General features: G+C 36.9%; 1 protein-coding gene across 1 annotated transcript in view; it reads right to left on the bottom strand.

The window, feature by feature from the left end:
- Nucleotides 1-21,354, bottom strand: part of SPG11 (SPG11 vesicle trafficking associated, spatacsin) — a 71,225-nt gene extending 49,871 nt beyond the window's left edge. Inside the window, exons 1-7 of the mRNA XM_072962536.1 lie at nucleotides 21,110-21,354; nucleotides 18,426-18,610; nucleotides 17,353-17,577; nucleotides 15,542-15,743; nucleotides 7,969-8,106; nucleotides 7,318-7,766; nucleotides 6,094-6,239 (exon numbers count right to left, since the gene is read on the bottom strand). Coding sequence (XP_072818637.1) covers nucleotides 6,094-6,239; nucleotides 7,318-7,766; nucleotides 7,969-8,106; nucleotides 15,542-15,743; nucleotides 17,353-17,577; nucleotides 18,426-18,610; nucleotides 21,110-21,303 — 1,539 coding nt within the window. The 5' untranslated portion in view covers nucleotides 21,304-21,354. The remainder of the gene's footprint in view (nucleotides 1-6,093; nucleotides 6,240-7,317; nucleotides 7,767-7,968; nucleotides 8,107-15,541; nucleotides 15,744-17,352; nucleotides 17,578-18,425; nucleotides 18,611-21,109) is intronic.
- Between the last annotated feature and the right edge of the window lie 383 nt (nucleotides 21,355-21,737).

The raw sequence follows: 21,737 nt of genomic DNA, 5'->3' as shown, positions 1-21,737 counted from the left end.
ATCACAGTTAAACTGTAGAACACGAAAAACAAAAAGATTGTAAAAACTGCCTGAAAGGGAAAAAAATAAACCACCTTCAAAGGGAACACAGCTGACTTCTCAAAGACAACTGGATCCAGAAAGAGCTGAAAATGATCATCAGCGTGCTGAAAGAAGTAACTGCCGACCCAGAATTCCACAACCAACAAAATTATCTTTCAAAAATGACAGCAAAATCAACAGCATTCATCACAGAAAACCTAGGAGTTCCACACCAGTCAGGTCCTCACTAAAGGAGACCCTTAATGACACAGTCCAGGTAGAAAAAAGACCTTAAATGTAAGAAGAAATGAAGAACAAAGAAAATATATCAATTCCATTAAAAAACGAATGAACCTAATACATAAAAATGATGTCTAATATGGTTAAAAAATAAAAAACAATAACATAAATAGGGAAAGAGTAAATAATGAAACTGAAACACTTGATGGACTTGTATTATTCAAAGGGTAAAGTTATTAATTGTGAATTGGACAATTTAAATACATACACTATATTTCCTAGGATATCCTCTAAAAGAACATAAACTGAATATTTACTACTTAAACAAGTAGAAGACACAAGAACTTCTAAAGTTCTAGTAATGTTTTATTTCTTGACCTGGGTGGTGGTTATAAGAGTTTTGCTTCATAATTACTTGTTAAACTATATGTATTCTGTACATACATACTTTTTAATACATTATATTTCATAATAAAGAAAATTATATAAAAATCTTTAAAAATAAATACTATTGTAATGTGGTTTATTACAGTTTACAGATTAAAGGAGATGATCCATATAATTATTACAAAAGATTCAGAATAAATATTTAAAAAAATTTCAATATCCATTCATGTTAAAAAATCATAACTGCAAAAAAGAAAATGTAGTTAATCTTAACACACACATATCTTATTAGTGAGATATTACAGGTATTCTTTTTTAAAATCAGGAATAAAATAAGCATGTTCACTGTTACTTCTGAGTGGTATTATATTAGAGATCCCAGAAGCAAAACTTTTTTTAGAATTAAAAAAAATGAAGAAAACAAGGATTTGAAGAGAAGAAACAAATTGTATTATTTTGAAGTTATGTGTAAATCAACTATATAGAACTTCAATAAAATCTAACAGATATATTAGGATTAATAAGAGAATTTAGCAAATGTGCAATACATTTAACTTTCATATGTTGACTTTTGTATTTCTTTATACTGATAACTAAATTTTAAAATATACCATTTACAATAGCCATATATAATATTTAAATGTATAGAAATATGGATACTACATATATTTAAATATATGATAGTTAAATATAAATATATAACTCACATATATGTAAATATATATGGTATTTGAGTACAAATGCACACACACCTCCAAAACTAAAGCTAACAATGTCAGGCTCTTAATGAAAAAAACTGTAAAAATTGTAATGTTTTACTGAAAGACGTTATGAAGACCTTAAAAAAAACAGGGAACAAAGACTACGTTTAGAAACAGGAAGATTAACAATTCTAAAGATGTCAGTTCTTCCCAACTTGATATATAGGTTTAATGTAATTCTAATAAAAATAGTAAGTTTTTTGTTCAACTTGATCCTAAAATATGGAAGGGATTAAGGGAGTGAAAATAACAAGGACACTCCTAAAGAATAATAAAGTGACGGATTTATAATTAAAACAGGATGGAACAGGCCCAGGGATGGACAAAAGACCAATGGAAGAGAATACAGCCCAGAAACAAACTCATGCATATATGGAAACTTGACACAGAAGACGTTTCAGTTCAATGGTAAAAGGAAGGATTTTCATAAAAAATGGTGCTGAGACAAATAGTCATCAACATGGGGGAACGGGCAGCAGATTTGTTCCTACCTCACACCATGCATAAACATAAGTTGCAACAATAGAGGACTTAAATGTTAAAGTCAAAATTTTAAACTTAGGAAAAAATATAAAAATATCTTTATGACCTGAATATAGAAATCACAAATTACATGCCTAAAGGACTGATTAATGAAACATTAAAATTTAGAACTATATTAAAATTAGAGACCCCCATGAAGAAAGTAAAAAGTCAAGCCACAGATTAGAATATATTTATCACACCTATAAAAAAGGATTGGTACCTGGAATATATTAAACACTAGAAACCACTAAGAAAAGGCAAATAACCCAAGAGTAAAATATGCAAAAGACTTAAAGAGTCACTTAACCAAAAAATTCTAAATGTCATATATGTATCAGAGATACACACACACACACACGTATATTTATATATATAAAATAATGCACAAACTTCATCAGGGAAATGCAAATTAACACTCATCATACCAGCAGACTGGCAAAATTTTTAAAAATCTAGATGTGCCAAATATGGCAAATACATACCACAATGGAAATCCACATACACTGTAGGTGAGACCATAATGGATAAAAGAACTCTGGAAAACTAGAGTATTCTCTAGAAAAGTTAATAATGCACATCCCGTGCACTTAGGATGCTTCTGTATCTTGGCAATTATAAATACTGTTGCTGTTAACAGCAGGGTGTATGTTATCTTTTTGAGTTAATTCTTATTTTGTGCTTGGCTTTATTCCTTTGATAACCACATAAGTTTAAAAAGCTAAAGCTCTAAACGCTCTTAGAAACCATGAACAGTACATATATGCAAATTCTTAAATATATACATAGAAAAAAAAAGATCTATCAAGCTATGAAAGACAGAAAAAACTTATAAGACATACTACTAAATGAAAGAAGCCAGTCTGAAAAGGCTACAAACTGTACGAATCCAATTAAATGACATTCTGGATAAGGCACAGCTACAGAAACAATAAAAAGACTGTGGTTTCCAGGGGCTTGAGGGGAGGGAGGGAGGGAGGAATGAATAGACGGAGCACAAGGGATTTTTAGGGCAATGAAATTATTCTGTATGATACTATAGTCGTGGCTACATGTCATTATGCATTTGTCAAAACCCATAGAATGTACAACACCAAGAGTGAACCCTAATGTAAACTATGGACTTTGGTTGATAATAATGTGCCCATGTTGGTTCACTGATTGTATAACAAATATGCCACACTGATGAGAGATGTTGAGGGTAGGGGAGTATATATGTATGGGTGGGGAGGGCTATGTACGAACTCTGTATTTTCTGCTAAACTCTGTTGTGAACCTGAAACTGATCTAAAACAATAAAGTCTATTAAAAATAATTTTAAAAAGAAAAAAAATGCACGTCCCTACGGCCCAGCAATTCTGATACCACCAAAGAGAAACTCTTGCACACACGCTGCAGTATATGTGTAAGAAACTGTTTACTGCAACGCTATTTATAACAGCAAACTACTGGAAACAACCTTAGGTTGGATAAATAAGATACTCAGACAATGGAATGCTACACAAGGGTCAAACTGAATGAATTATAGTTATACAAATTAACATGGGTAATTCACACACACACAAAATGTTTAGAGGAAAAAAACCCCAGGAGGTCCCAAAAGAATATATACAGAAATTCTATTTTATACAAAATTCAACAGTAAGCAAAACTAAATAGCCTTATTTGAGGGAATATTTGTATGGAGTAAGACAAAGAAAAAGCAAGGGAATAGTAGAAATTTTCAGAATGGCAGTTAACTTCGAGACTGGGGAAGGTAAGGGAACAGGATGGGAATGGACACACATGCAACAGGAGGGGTGCACACTCAAAGACAATCGAGTTCTTGCCTGGATGGTGGGAACAAGGGTATGTGTTTTGTTATTGTTGTTACCACTTAAGTCATACATATTCATCATTTGTGTGTGGGGGAGACTAAGGCCAGAAAATACTGTATATTCCACACACGCCTAATTAAACTCACTACATACATACACACTGTATAAGGCACAGGCTCTGTAGTCACACTGCCTGGGTTCAAACATCTAGTGCTACCACTCACAGCCCAAGTGTAACTGAATCAGAATATGTAACCTCTCTGTATTCCCTCGTTGAGAAAATGGAAATAATAACACTATTTACCTATACAGTTGATAAGATTAATGAGATAAGACCTGATTATTAAAATAAATATTTAGGAAAAATAACTATAGGATATGATCTAATAGCAAAAATGATTACTTCTGGATAAATTTTCTTTCCCTATTACTACATTTCCTACAATGATATTCTGTAGCGATATAAAGGTAAATTTTCCAACAAATGGTGCAAGAACAACTGAATATCCACATGCAAAAGAATGAGGTTGGGTCACTTCTCCTTATCATACACAACATTAATCAGAATGCATCAAAGACCTAAATGTAAGAGCTAAAACTATAAAACTCTTGTAAAAGTAAATCTTTGTGACCTCAGGATAGGCACTGGTTTCTTAGATAGGACACCAAAAGCACAAGTGACCAGCAACAAAAAGAAGGCATGGGGAAATCGACTTCATCAAAATGAAAAACTTTTGCATTTCAAAGGTCACCACGGAGAAGGTGAAGACAACCCATAGGACAGGAGAAAATACTTGCAGATTATGTTCCTCATAAGGGTCTAGTATCCAAAATAGAAAAAGAACTCATAGGCCTCAACAATAAAGTCAAATAACCCAATTACAAAATGGACAAAGGATTTAAGCAGACATTTCTCCAAAGAGATGTACAAATGACCAATAAGCACATGAAAACATGCTCAACACATAGGTCATTAAGAAAACGTAAGTCAAAATGACAATGAGATACCATTTCATTTTTGACTTCAGAGCCACCAGGATGTCTCTGATAAAACAATTGAACAATCAGTGTTGGTGAGGATATGGAGTTATAGGAACTCCCATATACTGCTAGTGGGAAAGTAACGTAGTGCAGCCACTGTGGAAAGCAGTTTGGTCATTCTTCAAAAAGTTAAATGACCTCGTAGTTCCACTGCCAAGTGTGTATCCAAAAGAAATGAAAGTATGATGACAAAAACTAGTACACAACTGTTCAAAGCAGGATAATTCACAATAGTCAAAAAGAAACCACCTAAATTTCCATCAATTGGTGAGTGGATTAAAAATAACTGTTATATCCATACAATGGAATGTTCATTCAGCCAAAGAAAGAAATGAACTACTGATACATTCTATATGGATGAACCCTGAAAACACATTAAGTGAAAGAAGCCAGTCACAAAGGCCAGTCACAATAATTCTATTTACATGAAATGTATACAACAGGCAAATCCAGAGACAGAAAGCAGATAAGTGTTTGAAAACTAAGGTTTGTGAAAACTTGGGAGTGATTGTTTATGGGTATAGTGTTTCCCTTTGGGGTGAAGAAAATGTTCTGAAATAAGACAATGAAAATGTTTGTATAACTGAATATACTAAAAACCACTGAATTGTACACTAGATGGGTGAATATTGTGCTGTGTGAATTATATCTCAATAAAGCTGTCACTAAAACGAGACTACCACATAACAGTAATAACTTCAAGTTTTCAATCTTTCAGGGCTGTGTGGTTCAGCAGAAAGTCCCCTGCCATTAACTCTGGCTCCTGCCTTATTAATATGGCTATAAGGCACTCAACCATTGTAAGCCGTAGATTTTTCATCTGTAAAATGAAATGAATAAAAACTACCCAACCCATCTCACGTGGTTATTTTAGCACAATTTAGATAATGCATATCTGTAAACTATAAAATGCTATATAAATTCCATTCTGACACTACTACAGCTGGATTAGAAGCGTGGGGACTGCAAAGTGGGAATAAGGGATCATTCCTGTTTCAGGTTCCCACAGCTTGTTTCCACATCATTTCTTCTCCCAGTTTACTGTTGCCTCCATTGCTTGTGAGTTTTTCTTTCTTAAATAGTGGTTATCATAACCTTGTATCTTTTAATGTCAAAAATGGTAAACTGCTAAGCAGGATTCGGGTAATGAAATAGCCAACAGTAAGCAAATGGATGGTCTTTTGGTGCAAGGTTAAATGAACTCTCCCAATCTGTATTGTACTGACTAAAATAATCTATAGTCAAACAGAGTATAGGACAGAGGGATTATCAAGCAGAATTCTCCAGACATTTAACTCTGTTACCTCTAGGGCGTGTATGGGGATGGAGCACCGCCCCCAACCATTCAGATGGCAAAGAGAGTCCACAGTGCTGGCGCTTCCATGGATCATCAGTCGATTTAAAAACTCCTCTTGGGTCAGACCAAACAAAATCAGACACAGTCCATTTTCTATAAGAAAAACAAAAGTTGACTTTAATAAGTTATTAGGACGTAGGTTTTAGGATTATGACAGAAATTAAACTCTAATTGTGCAATACTTCAGCACTGTAAGTATAAACAGATTTATTGGGTACCAGTAACTATTATGACATTAATTGGTAAATTCATCATGACTTTTCAGAGAAGAGCTTTATCTTTTAAACACTAACCACAAGGCAAATTCTCATAGGAACAATGTATCCTATGACTAGCAGGAAACCTCTCTTTGCTACTTTGTACTATCTTGCACTATCAATACCTGGAACTTGTAACTATTTATTGAGATGTCACATTTCTTGTTTACTAAAATGAAACATTAATAGCATGCTCTTGACACATAGAAATACATGATTACCAAAATCAGGACACTGAAGAAGAAACACATGGTTAGTTCAATCAGAACTCAGTAGCTTTGTAGGAGGTTATGGCATGGTTATGCTGAATCAATGCACATCTGACACATCAAACCCAAACGCATACAGGCAAAACAGGTGGCGAGAGAAGTGCAAGAAAACCAAACCTGAAAGAAAGCAGCCCATCTAGGAGCACTGAAATTCAGCTCCAAGCCATCAATTACTATGCAGGAATGAGGGCCAGTGTTGCCAGATATTCTAATTTTTCAGTAGTAACTGGAAATACAGATTTTGTCTGAAATCCTCTAATTTTACAGGCTTGTGAGACACAAATCTTTTTTTTAAAAGCCTACATAGCGCAAGCCAAGCAAATCCAAACTCATATGGCCTATGAGCTGCCAGCTTACGAACTCTGTACAAACCAAAGTCCTGTGAAGACTCCCTGGGTTAAAACCAACTTTTCTTAGACTTAAACTTTTTCTGACTCAGTACCTTAGTACTTAGCTGAGCAGAAATAACCTTAATTAAAAATCAAACATATGAGGCAACATTACCAAGGTTAACACCAAATTTCCTCCATAAAACACTACACTTAGAGGAGTGAGTAGGCACTACATCACCCGGGCAGCAGTAGTAAAACAGGTAAGAGAGGTGCTCTCGGCGATGGATTCCAACCTGACACAAGACGTTCTCACCTGTCAAAACGAGGCACAGCTGCTGGTCTCCACCACTGTCTACAGGGATGCATTTTTTGCCCAGGGAAAAACACTGCATAGCCTGGGTCTCCAAATCCCAGAGGGCAATGGTACAGCCCGTCCTTTCTACTGCCCAAGTAAACAGTGCAGTGAATCCTGTCACAGACACACATGCGAGCTCAAGGGGCTCCTCCTGCTCACTGATGTGCATTCTTTTCCATAATCTTCCTGGGTCCCTGGTCTTAGCGGGACTTCCCCGTGGAAAACTGTACTGCCTGTGCGGCAGGCCCTGCGGAATGAAGGCCCAGCTTGGCACACTGGTACTCTGGTCACCAGATTCAGGGGACTCCAAGTGCAGAATATCCTGGAACCATGGAGCACAACAGGAAGCCTCCAGTTTGGAGCTCTTTATGCTTTCATTCAGTGATGACAGCTGGGCTTTCCAAGACCTGGAAGATAGGGCAGAACTCACGTCTGTTACAGTGAAGGGCACTAAGTAAAGCACTAAACCAGGGCAAAGACGCACTTGAGAAAATAAACATGTCTACCTCTGAAAAGACCTCTAGTGAAAAGGTACTGTGTCAGAATGACAAAATAATTAATAATCATAATCATAATAATAAAGTAAATCCAAAAAGGAGGGTTCTGTACCTATCAACTTGGAAGGAAAACTTGGTCAGTTTCATGTTGTAGTCAGAATTAACAGGATCATCTTCATCTATGCCTTCAGGGCCTTCAACAGGAACGTCTTCTAGAGATCTTTCACACAGTAGGTGTCCTGGGTATTGCCTATGTTTTAAAATAATAGCAATGGTCAAAAAACGATGATCAACCCCAAACCTGTGTTCCTATTAAAAACAGGAGTGGGGGTGTGTAAGAGGTGGAGGTATCACAGAGTAGGAAGAGTACAGACAATAAGTTTCCCTGACCTGGACTTCTTATCTCCATTGCTTAGGGCAGAGTGATAAAGCCAACCTTGAGAATATGACCGATTTGCACCTATGTGTGGAGATGGATGCTAACTAGATTTACTGTGGTGATCATTGTGCAATATGCACATATATTGAATCATTACCTACTCACCTGAAACTAATATCATATGTCAATAGCTCAATTAAAAATAATCTGAACCTTAGGGCAGTTAGCTTTAAAAAGAGATAAGACCATTTATTGTATTACTATAATGCAGATGTTATGCTGAGAACTTTATATAAACTAACTTATCTGAGCCTTTCAACAACCTCCTGAGGTAAACGTAAGCCGCTTTTGCAGATATGGAAACTAAGACTCACAGAAACAGACCAGCTGTTTCTGTCTACCTGACCATAAACCCCAGGTTCTTAATTACCCACCATACCACCAACACAAAGTTTAAGACTTAGCTTGAGACATGAGAATGAGTAAGGACTAGAAAAGCAAAGCATGAGTGCAGGCATAGATGGAGAGTGCATGTGCAAAGAGGGCTGTCACTTTTCAGAAGCACAAAGAAGGCTGGGATGGCCAAAACACAGGGAATGAGAAACGCGGCAGTGTGAGATGAGGCTGGAGAAGTTAGCAGCGACAGCTGGGGGTGGGCTTTATGGAGTTTTAGCTTTTATATGGTGGTGGTGGTCAGGGGAGTGTGCCAGTGGGAAGGAAGATAAATAGCGGTTTAAGCACAGATGCCATCTGATTAGAAGCAGAAGAGTAGATGGCGGGAGAAAGGGAGCACATAACCCCCCTGAGCACTTAGTTAAATTATGAACTATTAATCCTTTTGACAATTTGAAGGTAACAGGATGATATTCATTTGTCAAGGAGATGATGAAAAGAAGTTAGAGAAGGGAAGGTGACAATAAAGATGACCCATGGAGAAGGAAGTTCCTCCACCAACAAAGATACAGATCCTGTCCCCAGACTTCATACTTGGCTATAGTCTGATAAGATGTGCATTCTAGTATCACCCTTCTGGCTACCCCACAGAAGATGGTGTGAGGAGAGAAGAACAGATATGTGAGACCAAGGTCGGGGCTGTTAAGCTAGTTCAGGTAAGTGATGAAAGCGGCATGGATCACAGTGATGGCAGCAGAGTTAAGTGGACAATACAAGAAACACTGAGGAGGTAGAATGGCTTGGACCTGGTGATTAACTGGATGTGGATCTAATACTTAAAAGAGGTTGGAGATGTAGACGAGAGAGGAAAGGGAGACCAGTCCCTGAGAAGGAGGGAAGGAATGGGATCCAGAGCACACACAAGGGAATCCCTCCATTGTAACAGCAGGGAAGTTGGAGATGAGTCAGGAAAGTGGGTTTGCAAATTTAAGGTGAGAAACTGAACGAGCTCCCATTTGATGGTTCTACTTCCTTTATAAAGTAGGAGGTAAAGTCATCCAAGAACAGCTGGGGAGAAAGAGATAAATAGAGATTTGACGAAAATGGAGGTTTAAAAACACTGTTGTAAAGAACGGACTCATGAAAAATCGTTGCAAAATTTCCAGGCAACATGAGAGACCACTGAAAGCAGTGAGTGTGAACTTATAGTGCTATTCATTTTCCTTTGCAGTTTTCTCACAAGTGCTCAGTTACTTGGGTGCAGGGACTAAAAAGGCAGGTAAAAAAACAAAAAAATAAAAAATGACTTGTCAGACCAAGTGGCACCATAGGGCAGGAGTAGGAGTTAGAGTGCATTCAAGAAAGTGACTAAATGATGAGTCACAGCATCTATACTGCAGAGGGAGGGAAGTGAAGACAGGAGGGGCTCTTGAGTAAGGAAGCTGTAAATTTAGGAAGCTGTGGTCAGGGCAGGATGTGCAGAATAGTGATTTGGGGACGAGCAGTTTCATGTAATGACAAAGCCCAGGGTATGACTATGGGAATGGATAGCTAAGATAAATTGGAAGTAAAAGTCACTGACAGTGTGATACAATAGAAAAATTAGATTTGGTGGATATTTTCAGAGCATTACACCTCAAAAAAATAGGACATACATTCTTTTCAAGTGCACATGGAACATTTCCTAGGATTGATCATGTACTTGGGCACAAAAGAAGCCTCAACAATTTTAAGAAGATAGAAATTATCTCAAACATCTTTACAGACACAATGCCATGAAACTAGAAATCAACTACTGAGAAACAAAGGAGAAAAAAAAGGAATGTTGGAGATTAAACAACATGGTTTTAAAAAAACAATGGGTCAACGATGAAATCAAAGTTGAAATTAAAAAATACCTTGAGACAAATGAAAATGAAAACACAACCACACAAAATTAATGGGATGCAGCAAAGGCAGTGCTAAGAGGGAAGTTTACAGTGATACAGGCCTTCCTCAAAAAGAACAATCTGAAATAAACAATCTAAACCACCAGCTAAAAGAATTAGAAAAAGAAGAGAAAAAAACCCAAAAGGCAGCAGAAAGAAGGAAATAATAAAGATCAGGGAGGAAATAAAATAGAGATTAATAAAACAATAGAAAAAAATCAATCAAACCAAAAGCTGGTTTTTTGAAAAAGTAAACAAAATCGACAAACCTCTGGCCAAATTCACAAAGAAGAAAAAAGAGAGCACAAATAAGCAAAATAAGAAAGAAAAATAGAGAAATTACAACAAATAACAGAAATACAGAATATCATACAAGAATGTTGTGAAAGACTATATGGAACCAAAATGGGTAACCTAGATGGACAAGTTTCTGGAAACATACAGTCCACCAAGACTGAACCAAGAAGAAACTGACCACTTGAACAAACTGATCACTAGAAATGAAATCGAATTAGCAATAAAAAACCTCCCTACAAATAAAAGTCCAGGAACTGACAGCTTCACTGGGGAATTCTACCAAACATACAAAGAAGAACTCATACCAGTACTTCTCAAGCTCTTTCAGAAGACTGAAAAGGAGGGAATACTCCCAAACTCATTCTATGAAGCCACCATCACCCTGATACCAAAACCAGGCAAAGACACCACCAAAAGAGAGAATTACAGGCCAATATCACTGATGAACATAGATGCAAAAATCCTCACCAAAATTTTAGCAAATAGAATCCAACAACACATAAAAAAGATTATACATCATGACCAAGTGGGGTTCATCCCAGGGACACAAGGCTGGTTCAACATATGCAAATCAATCAACATACGCAAATCACATCAACAAGAGAAAGGACAAAAAACACATGATCATCTCAACAGATGCAGAAAAAGCATTTGATAAAATTCAACACCCATTTATGATAAAAACTCTCACCAAAGTGGGTATAGAGGGAACATATCTCAACATAATAAAAGCTATATATGACAAACCTACAGCCAGCATAGTACTCAACGGTGAAAAACTCAAAAGCTTCCCACTAAAATCTGGGACAAGACAAGGCTGCCTACTATCACCACTCCTATTCAACATAGTCTTGGAAGTCCTAGCCACAGCAATCAGGCAATACAAAGAAGTAAAAGGGATCCAAATTGGAAAAGAAGAGGTAAAATTGTCACTATAAGCAGACATGATACTATATATAGAAAACCCTAAAAGGTCCACATAAAAACCACTAGAAATAATTGAAGAAGTCAGCAAGGTAGCAAGTTACAAGATTAATGTTCAAAAATCAGTTGCATTTCTTTACACTAATGATGAATCAACAGAAAAAGAAAGTAAAGAAACAATCCCCTTTAAAATAGCACCCAAAGTAATAAAATACCTAGGAATAAATCTAACCAAGGAGGTGAAAGAATTATACATGGAAAACTATAAAACACTGATTAAGGAAATTAAAGAAGACTTAAAAAAATGGAAAGATATCCCATGCTCCTAGATTGGAAGAATTAATATTTTAAAATGGTCACACTGCCCAAGGCAATCTACAGATTTAATGCAATCCCTATCAAATTACCCAGGACATATTTCACAGAACTAGAACAAATCATAATAAAACTTTTATGGAACCACAAAAGACCTAGAATTGCCAAAGCATTATTGAAGAAAAAGAAAGAGGCTGGAGGAATCACTCTCCCAGACTTCAGACAATACTAAAGAGCTACAATAATTAAGATAGCATGGTATTGGTACAAAAAAAAGACATATAGACCAATAGAACACAATAGAGAGCCGAGAAATGAACCCACAAACTTTTGATCAACTAATCTTCGACAAAGGAGGCAAGAATATACAATGGAATAAAGAGTCTCTTCAGCAAATGGTGTTGGGAAAACTGGACAGCAGCATGTAAATCAATGAAGCTACAACACTCCCTTACACCATACACAAAAATAAACTCAAAATGTATCAAAGACTTAAACATATGACAAGATACAATAAACCTCCTAGAAGAAAATATAAGCAAAACATTATCTCACACACATGTCAAAAATGTTCTCCTAGGACAGTCTACTCAAGCAATAGATAAATAAAAGCAACAATAAACAAATGGGACCTAATGAAACTTACAAGCTTCTGCACAGCAAAGGAAACCAGAAGTAAAACAAAACGACAACCTATGGAATGGGAGAAAATTTTTGCAAATGAAACCAACAAATGCTTGATCTCCAAAATATATAAGCAGCTCATACAACTTAATAAGAATAAAACAAACAACCCAATCCAAAAATGGGCAAAAGACCTAAACAAGCAATTCTCCAAGGAAGAAATACAAATGATCAATAGGCACATGAAAAAATGCTCAATATCACTAATTATCAGAGAAATGCAAATCAGAACTACAATGAGGTATCACCTCACACCAGGCAGAATGGCCATCATTCAAAAGTCCACAAATGACAAATGCTGGAGAGGCTGTGGAGAAAAGGGAACCCTCCTACACTGCTGGTGGGAATGCAGTTTGGTGCAGCCACTGCGGAAAACAGTATGGAGATTCCTCAAAAGACTAGGAATAGACTTACCATATGACCCAGGAATCCCACTCCTGGGCATATATCCAGAAGGATGCCTAATTCAAAAAGACACCTGCACCCCAATGTTCATAGTGGCACTATTTACAATACCAAGGCATGGAAACAGCCTAAATGTCCATCAATGGATGACTGGATAAAGAAGATGTGGTACATTTATACAATGGAATATTATTCAGCCATAAAAACCGACAACATAACGCCATTTGCAGCAATATGGATGTTCCTAGAGAATGTCATTCTAAGTGAAGTAAGTCAGAAAGAGAAAGAAAAATACCATATGAGATCACTCATATGTGGAATCAAAAAAAAAACAAAACAAAACCATAAATACAAAACAGAAATAGACTCATAGACATACAATACAAACTTGTGGTTGCCAAGGGTGCGGGGGGGTGGGAAGGGACAGACTGGGATTTCAAAATGTAAAATAGATAAACAAGATTATACTGTATAGCACAGAGAAATATATACAAGATCTTGTGGTAGCGCACAGTGGGAAAAAAATGACAATGAACATATGTATGTTCATGTATAACTGAAAAATTGTACTCTACACTGGAATTTGATACAACATTGTAAAATGAGTATTACTCAATAAAAAAATGTTAAAAAAAAAAGTCATTGACAGTGTACTGAACAAATCATGAGGTGCTTACATGGTGCTTACAGACTCTACAAAAAAAGAACCAGAGAAATAATACAAGACTATAAAATCAAGTGCTAACTTGTAGTTGAAAGCAGAAGTGCTATAGAAATTCAAAGAGGAGAAAAGGTATGAAATGAGTCTAAATTTACAAGTGAAAGGGGTTTTAGTAAGAAAAGGTTTCATGAAAGAGGTAGAGCTCAAAGGATAAACAGGACTTGATAAAATGAAAAGTAGTGAGGAGGCTGACATTCTGTATTGTGGAAAAGAACCAGCGTCAGGAGACAGGAAAGGTAAAACACATCCAACAGCACGCTTAGAAAATAAACATGCTAGTCAATTCCCTCAAGAAGTTATACTAATAAAAAAGCATCCATGTAAATAATAATCAACAGAGATCACTCATTTAGTTGGACAGGACAGATCCCTAAATTCACTGCCCGGAACAGAACAGAACCTCTTCATTGGCTGATGTTACGGGGGCTCAGTTCAATGAAATTTGTTCAAAGGAATGTGCCTGCTGCTCTCCTCAGAGTTCTCCTGAGGGGTTGCCAAAACAACCAGAGGAACAGAATCCTACACTCAAGGATCAGAGTAGCTGAGAAGTCTTTCCTCCCTTCTGATCTGTCAAATTGTTTTCCAAGGAAGATGACTAGGAGGTAACTCTACAAGAACAGAGTATGTTTTAGTCAGTAAACATGGCCCACTGACACATAAGCGCATAATCTGAAAATGTTCTTATCATCTCTGCTCAAAGATTTTTTTTAAAAAATATATTAAAAAACCATTGAAAACAAATGAAAAGATCACAGTTACAAGTCCTGGCTGATATGTGAAGATGAAATTAACCCTTTTTTGTGATCCAAACAATAAGCAATAATCCCATCAAAGTGCATCCTAATTACTCAAGGATTTGTTTATTTCACTCATATTAAGTTAGGACCAAAATTCCTAATTGTTTGGGACGGCTCTTAACACTGAAAGTCATAAAAGTGGACTAGTCTACTTTGAGATAAACAAGCTGCAATAAACAGGCTGCTGTGCGTGTGCACACTCACATATACACATAGTCCTTTCAAACATCAAAAAATCAGAAGCAACTATAATCTCTAAATCAAAAAGCAACACAAAGAAGCAGTCAATTTTTATTAATATATTTAGAAAGCTACAATTGTGGACCCTCCAAGGGAAACATCTGAGGAAATCCTGAACTGGAGAAAGCTAGGTCAATGTATGTTGTTAAAGTTCTTTAAGTGAAAAGTGATCCCCTAGGCAGCCAGGATCCGAAGCCTCATTCTAACACAGGGTAAATCCTATTTCTCCTCACTCTAATGTGGGGAAGAGGTGAGCAGATGCATCATGTATGTATAATACAATGTATAACAGCCAAGGGCTTCTAAAATTGTGCTTGATACTTTTTACTTACATGATGATATAAGCCATGTATATCATAACACACAAAAAACAAAACCAAAACTTGGAGATGTATCCAGTAATAAAAAGGTAGCCAGTAGTTATTTCTACACATTATTATACAGTAACAAGCTCACTATGTAGCAGGTAGAACCTGATTTAACTGAATAGAGAAAGAAAACTGTTTAAAGGTTGGGGGGGGGGGGGACCTAACAAGCACACCTGTAACCTCTTATGGCTCTAATTATTTACCTCAAATCAGAGAATGCAGTAATCTACATACCTGAAATACAAATTTAAGTTAAGAGCAATTGCAGTGTTGGAGGAGCTGATAATCACTACAGCATCTAGGTCTTGAGATACTTTCAGTGAAGTAAAGGAAGAAATCTTGGCTGGCTCCTGTTGTAGCTCATTACACACATCTTCTTGGTGAAGTGCTGAATCCACATGAGCTATGCATCTACCGTCCACAATGTCAAAAATGTCTTTGAGTTAGAGTTAAAGAAAATGCCAGTCTGAAGTATGCTGAACCATTTAAAACATAGGACGAGACAGTTAAAGATCTCACTGCTCCAACCTTGAAGGTATAACAGCAGAAGGAAGATGGCACTAAAACAACCCCATCACATTAACCAGGTAACTATGAGTTTGGTGACCCAATAAACAACCTGATAGAGAATTCGCTCAACAATACTTGCTAAATATCCACTCTGTGCCAGGCCCTGAGACATAATATTATTATTATATTGTTAACATTATGATGTTAATAATATTGAGACATAGTATTTCCCACTGATGTTCCACAACAGTGCTATCCAAAAGAAACATATGAGCCACATTTGTCATTGTAAATTTTCTAGTAGCCTTACTACAGTAAAAAGAAACCAATGAACCTAATCTTTTTTTTTTTTTTTTTAATAGCAGTACCGGGGATTGAATCCAGGACCTCGTGCATGCTAAGCATGCACTCTACCACTGAGCTATGCCCACCTTCCTGAACCTAACCTTAAGAATATATTTTATTTAACCAAATATATCCAAAACACTATCATCTCTACAGGTAATCAATATAAAAATTGAGATTTTTATATCATTTTTTCATGTAAGTGTTCAAATTTGGTTATTTTACAGTCACAGCACATCTCAATTTGAACACTAAATTTTCATTGGAAATACCTGGTCTGTATTTAGACTCCAAAAATTTATATTCAAGAACCTGGAGCAGCCAAAGTTGTTCCAAACATACTCAAAAGTTCTCCAATAACTGAATCAAGAATCAGATTTTAAATCAAAAATCATTAAATATAATTAAGAATTCAGTTCCTCAGTCACACTAGACAATTTCAAGTGCTCAACAGCCACATATACCTACTGCCTACAGTGTTGGACAGCACAGGTCTGTCCATATTCCACATAACATCTTTTACAAAAGAAAATTTTTTTTTACAAAAGAAATTTTAATATAGGCTATGATATATGTAAAATAGGAAAACTATTCCTTTAATGCTGAAATAAAAGTTCCAAAAACAAATAAGAGGTCATTCTTCAAATAATCATCAAATAATTTTCAGAATAATTTTGCTGATGACCTATGGATCTGCTAAAGACAAAAAATCTGTGATAGTTTCCAAAAACAAATTAAAAATTGTTATGCAAACAATGATTCACTAATACAATTGAAGTATCATTAGAGATGGTAAGAGGTAGATTATATTCATACATGAAAATATGTGTATATCGTATCATTAGCAGTCATTTAAATCCTTCCTGGAACAAGCACAAAGTAGATATTTAATAAGTATATTCTGAATAAATTGGTAATGCAGAACATACACAATTTAAAAACATTAAAAAGTTGGATAAGACTATTATGGCTATGAAAAAATATGTATTTATAAACTGAAAAATATTTGAATGAAATAGAAAACAATGTAGTTGAGTACTTTAAACTCATGAAGATCTTTTTCCCTGAAAGTTTTACTGAAAAACTGACCATTCTGCCTATACTCCACTCCCTATAACTAAAAGCCTAAAAAAACTCATCTTTTTGGTATTTTCCTTTCCCGCACTCAACATCTTTACCAACAAGGATACAGATCCAGCCTAAACTACTCAGCACAAAAAGAATTCCTCTGCAGAGCTGTGTGTCAATAATCCTGTCCACTGCCTGTGCAGGCAAGGGTAACGTGAAACAGCTGAGTAACCTAATCTCAGCATCTCTTTCAGGAAATATAACATGTAGGAGGATATACTTGTTGATGAACAATAACGATGTGTTACTATGATATGACAGAATTCTCAGAGATAATAAGGAAATACCTATAAAACAAAAGGATATTATATCAAACTCAATGGTCACAGGTTTACAGTTGGTAAATTTGATTCTGTTAACATCACACAAGCAGGTAAAAGAAAAGGGAAACAGCACTTAATCCAACTCTAGACAGTTGTTGTTCAAAATCACCTAACCACATGGTCACTGGAAGGTGGGTAAGGTGATAAATGAAGATGGTGTATGGTGTCCCTGTGCCTTCTGTTTATGGCCAGAGTGTGAGAGCACACTGGAAGATCAAAAAAGCCTGCTTATCCATGGGGCCTCACAAGAATGATCACAGACTCTTTAGAAAGAAAAAGAGGGAACCTTATAATCAAGGGTTGTGAGTATGCTACTGCCTTAAAAACAGAAGCCTGAGTGCTTTCATTTCTGCTCCCTGCAACCCTCAGGATGGAACATAGTAGACAGCTTTGTAACCAGTCTAGATCAGCACTGTCCAATTGAAATATACTGTCAGCCACAAATGTGAAACACACACATGTAATTTCAAATTTTCTACTGGCTGCAATGAAAAAAGACACAGGTAAAACTAAGTTTAATATAACTTACCTCATATTCAAAATATATCAACATGTAATTAATACAAAAACTACTGAGATATTTTACTTTTTTAGTACTAAGTATTCAAATCTGTAGTATATTTGACATTTAAGACATATTAATTCTTATTAATTATATTAAGTGCTCAATAGCCCCATGTAGCTAGTGTCTAGTGTACTGGATGTATCTCCCTCCCTGATTTCACCTCTGTAAGAATTCTTCCTGAAATATATAAATTTATATAGTAATGTTACAGATTTAAACATGCTAAAGACCACCTGTAAATACTTACTGATATTTTGATCTTCAATGAGCTTTTGCAATGTCTCCTCATTATAGCTATGCAAAACGGTTGCATCACAACTTCCATCCTTCAAATTAAATTCATAGATAAGCAGTTCACAATTTTCACTAAGAGCAAGCAGTCTGGGCTTATCTGTTGGTGTCCCACTGTTGGGAGAATCCTCCCATATAAACCTAAAAAAAAAGATTAGACTATTTATTATATTCTGTACCCACAACACTACTTACCCACAATGGTGAGGGTAAAGGACAAAGTAAGTAGCGAACAACTTGTTAGTTCACCTAATAGCATTAATTCTTTATGCAACCCAAGGAAATGCAAACTGCTCCAGGACTTCCCATCTTTTTCCCCTTCCCTTACTTTCTTCTTCCTCTTCAACCCCTTTCACAGCAACACAAGAATATAGGCGTTGGGGTGGCAGAGTTATAGTTCAGTGGTAGAGTGCATACTTAGTATGCCTGAGGTCCTGGGTTCAACCCCCAGCACTTCCATTTAAAAATATTAGTATATAGGAGTGCTAGTGAAAATGGGGCCAGGAGCAATAAATGGTGGTTGCTTTCATTCCTTCATCCTAAATCTTGACTGATGATATATTTAATGGAACTGTCATGATCAAAGGATAAGTTTCAACAACCAAATATATCTAATATTTATAAGAGGTGGTGCTCACAACTAACAAAATGACTGTTCACTTCAATGCTATCAATGATTTTTTAAAGTGATTATTTGTATTCGATGACTCAAATGGCATGTTATAGAAGCTCTGTTCAGCAAAACTCTGTAATGATGAAGTGTTCAACATATCTGCGTGGTCCAATATAGCAGCCAACAGCCACATGTGGCTACTGGGCACTTTAAATGAGGGCAGTGCAACTGAAGAACTAAATTTTTAATTTTAACCACATGTGGCTAATAGCTACTTTGATGGACTGTACTGTTGCAGCATTTTTTTTAACAGTATGAAGTCAACAAACAAACATGGCTGATGAGGATGGAAAAAGACTAATAATGCTACAGCTTCAAATTAAATAATAAAATTAAGTCACATATAAAAAATAAAATTAAAGGGCCTCAAATCTGAAAACAAATCAATAGAGAGAAGGCTACCATGTTAATAAAGTTTCATCTTTTTACAAAAGCTCTTTTCTACAGAAGCAGTAATTTTGTATCTAAAAACAGTGGACTTGGTGCTATTATGTTATTATTAGAGAAAAATACTGACACTTTATGGCTTTATACCTAGAATTTTTCATAAACACCAAAGTCCTGACTATTTACCATGAAAATCTGAAAATCTAGATGTCAACAATAGAAAAGGTTAAACAAACTAAGCTACACGTAAATGGCAGAATAGTATGAAACAAGTAACATCATAACACAAGGACTATATTGTCACATGGAAAGGCAAATCTTTCAGTGAATAGAATACATTATTTCAACAATATACAAAGAACCATTTGAGAAAAGTAGGAAGCAAATTCTGCACACTATAAACCTGTCCTTATTTTAACCCTACTAAGTATTTTAATTGAATTAAAATTTAATTCAGCTTAAAAAGCTAAAAAGCACTTCTTGATCCTCTCCTGCTACTAATTTCATACAATAGTTTATGAAAGCCCCATTATTTCATGTATATTCGACTTCCATGTGGGTTCTCAAACAACTAAGAATTCTGCTTTTCTCCCTACCTCATTCTTTTCTTTACAGCACTGTGTTCATATGTACTTAATACTGCTGAATATCTAACTCCTAGTAGAGAGAGATTTCTCTTCCTAGCACAACTAGAGATCAGGAATAAAGAAACACAAAGCAGATTAAAGCATTCACTGATTTAACAAACGAGTATTTACTGTCAAGCACTGTTACAGGATCTGAAGATTCCAAGGTAAGACTCCTCTCTGGCTACTCAGAGTCGTAAAGAGAACATTTCTAATGTGTTTTCTGTTATTAAAGAGTCCAGTCAAAGACTCAGAGGGCACTCTTTAACTTAATGATATAAATTTTAAGAATTACATATGTGGAAAATAATACACGATTGAAAGTACGTTTCTTTTCTGTTTTCGCAACCATACAACCCTCACATGTTAAGAACTGTCTTATTAAACTTTTCAGGCGCTACTCTAGGAAACCAACATAAAGTGCATAATAGGTATTTGCTGAATGAATAAACGAATAAGCGGGTGGAAAAACTAGGCTCAGTCCTTGAGAAAGCGGCGGAAAGCCCAAATGTGAAGGAAACAGCCATTTGTTTCGGAGACAAGAAAAAGGAAACAGATGATTCAAATTAGAGATGATCTCCCCCCTTTCCCCACCAGCGGGCATCCTCGATGGAATTAACTTTAGAAAATGGACACTGTGCACGTAACAGTGACGATTAATCAACCTGTGTTGAATGAATAAAAGACAGCGACCAAGCGGGGGGCCATTCCAGGTTCCCCGCAGCAGCATAGGATCAGGATACAGTCTCCACCCACGAAGAACCGGAAAGGGTGGTTGTAGGGACGCGCCAAAGCGAGGAAAACGTTCTGAGAAGGAACCAGGCCCGCCTCTGGGGCGCTGCCAGCCGCTGGCATTCCTCTCCTGCTACCTCCATGCCAGGAGGGGAATAGAGGGACCGACCAAGGCTGCGGACTCCCCCCACAATACCAGCCAGGCCCGCCCGCAGCACTTACTGCCGAAACGGGCCGTCTAGACGGCAGCCGCCCCCGCCCCGGCCGCCCGGCGCCAAGGAAAGCACGTGAAGGCTGCCTGCAGCCGTCAGGCTTCCCAGAACCTCCTGCTCTCTGTGCAACTGCGCCCGACATCCGAGGCACCCCGTTGCCTCAGCGGGAAGAGGCACCAACAAAATGGGGAGAACCCGCTCCATAGCTCCAGCGATTCCAGCCCCCTTCTCCGCAGCTATCCTGGTTCTCGCGTTATTTCCGGTCACCTGAGCCGGCACGCTGCGTCCTGCGCCCTCCCCCCACCCGCTTCCGCTGCGTCAGGCGCATGCGCAGTGTTCACCACGTTCAGGCTCCTGATTCCCGAAGGGACAGCTGCATTGTCGCTGCCGAGTTACATTCCCGTCCTGTGGAGGCCGACACCACCCACTCCAGCAGAGCCACTTCTGCCTTTGCTTTAAGCCCACTCTTTTGCTTAACAACCTTGAGATAGTTGAGGGCCTCAATTAGCGGCCAAAGCGAGCCTTAGCAGCTGTTCTCACTCTGTGGCGTTATCTTTTGCTTTCTACTCCGGCTGCCTACCTATTGGGGCCGGTTCCTGCTTCTCTTCTTCCCATTTCTTATTGGGCGATTCTTTTGG

The sequence above is a fragment of the Vicugna pacos genome, chromosome 6 (assembly GCF_048564905.1).
Source record: "Vicugna pacos chromosome 6, VicPac4, whole genome shotgun sequence".
Classification (NCBI taxonomy): domain Eukaryota; kingdom Metazoa; phylum Chordata; class Mammalia; order Artiodactyla; family Camelidae; genus Vicugna; species Vicugna pacos.
This window is presented reverse-complemented; position numbering and strand designations above follow the sequence as displayed.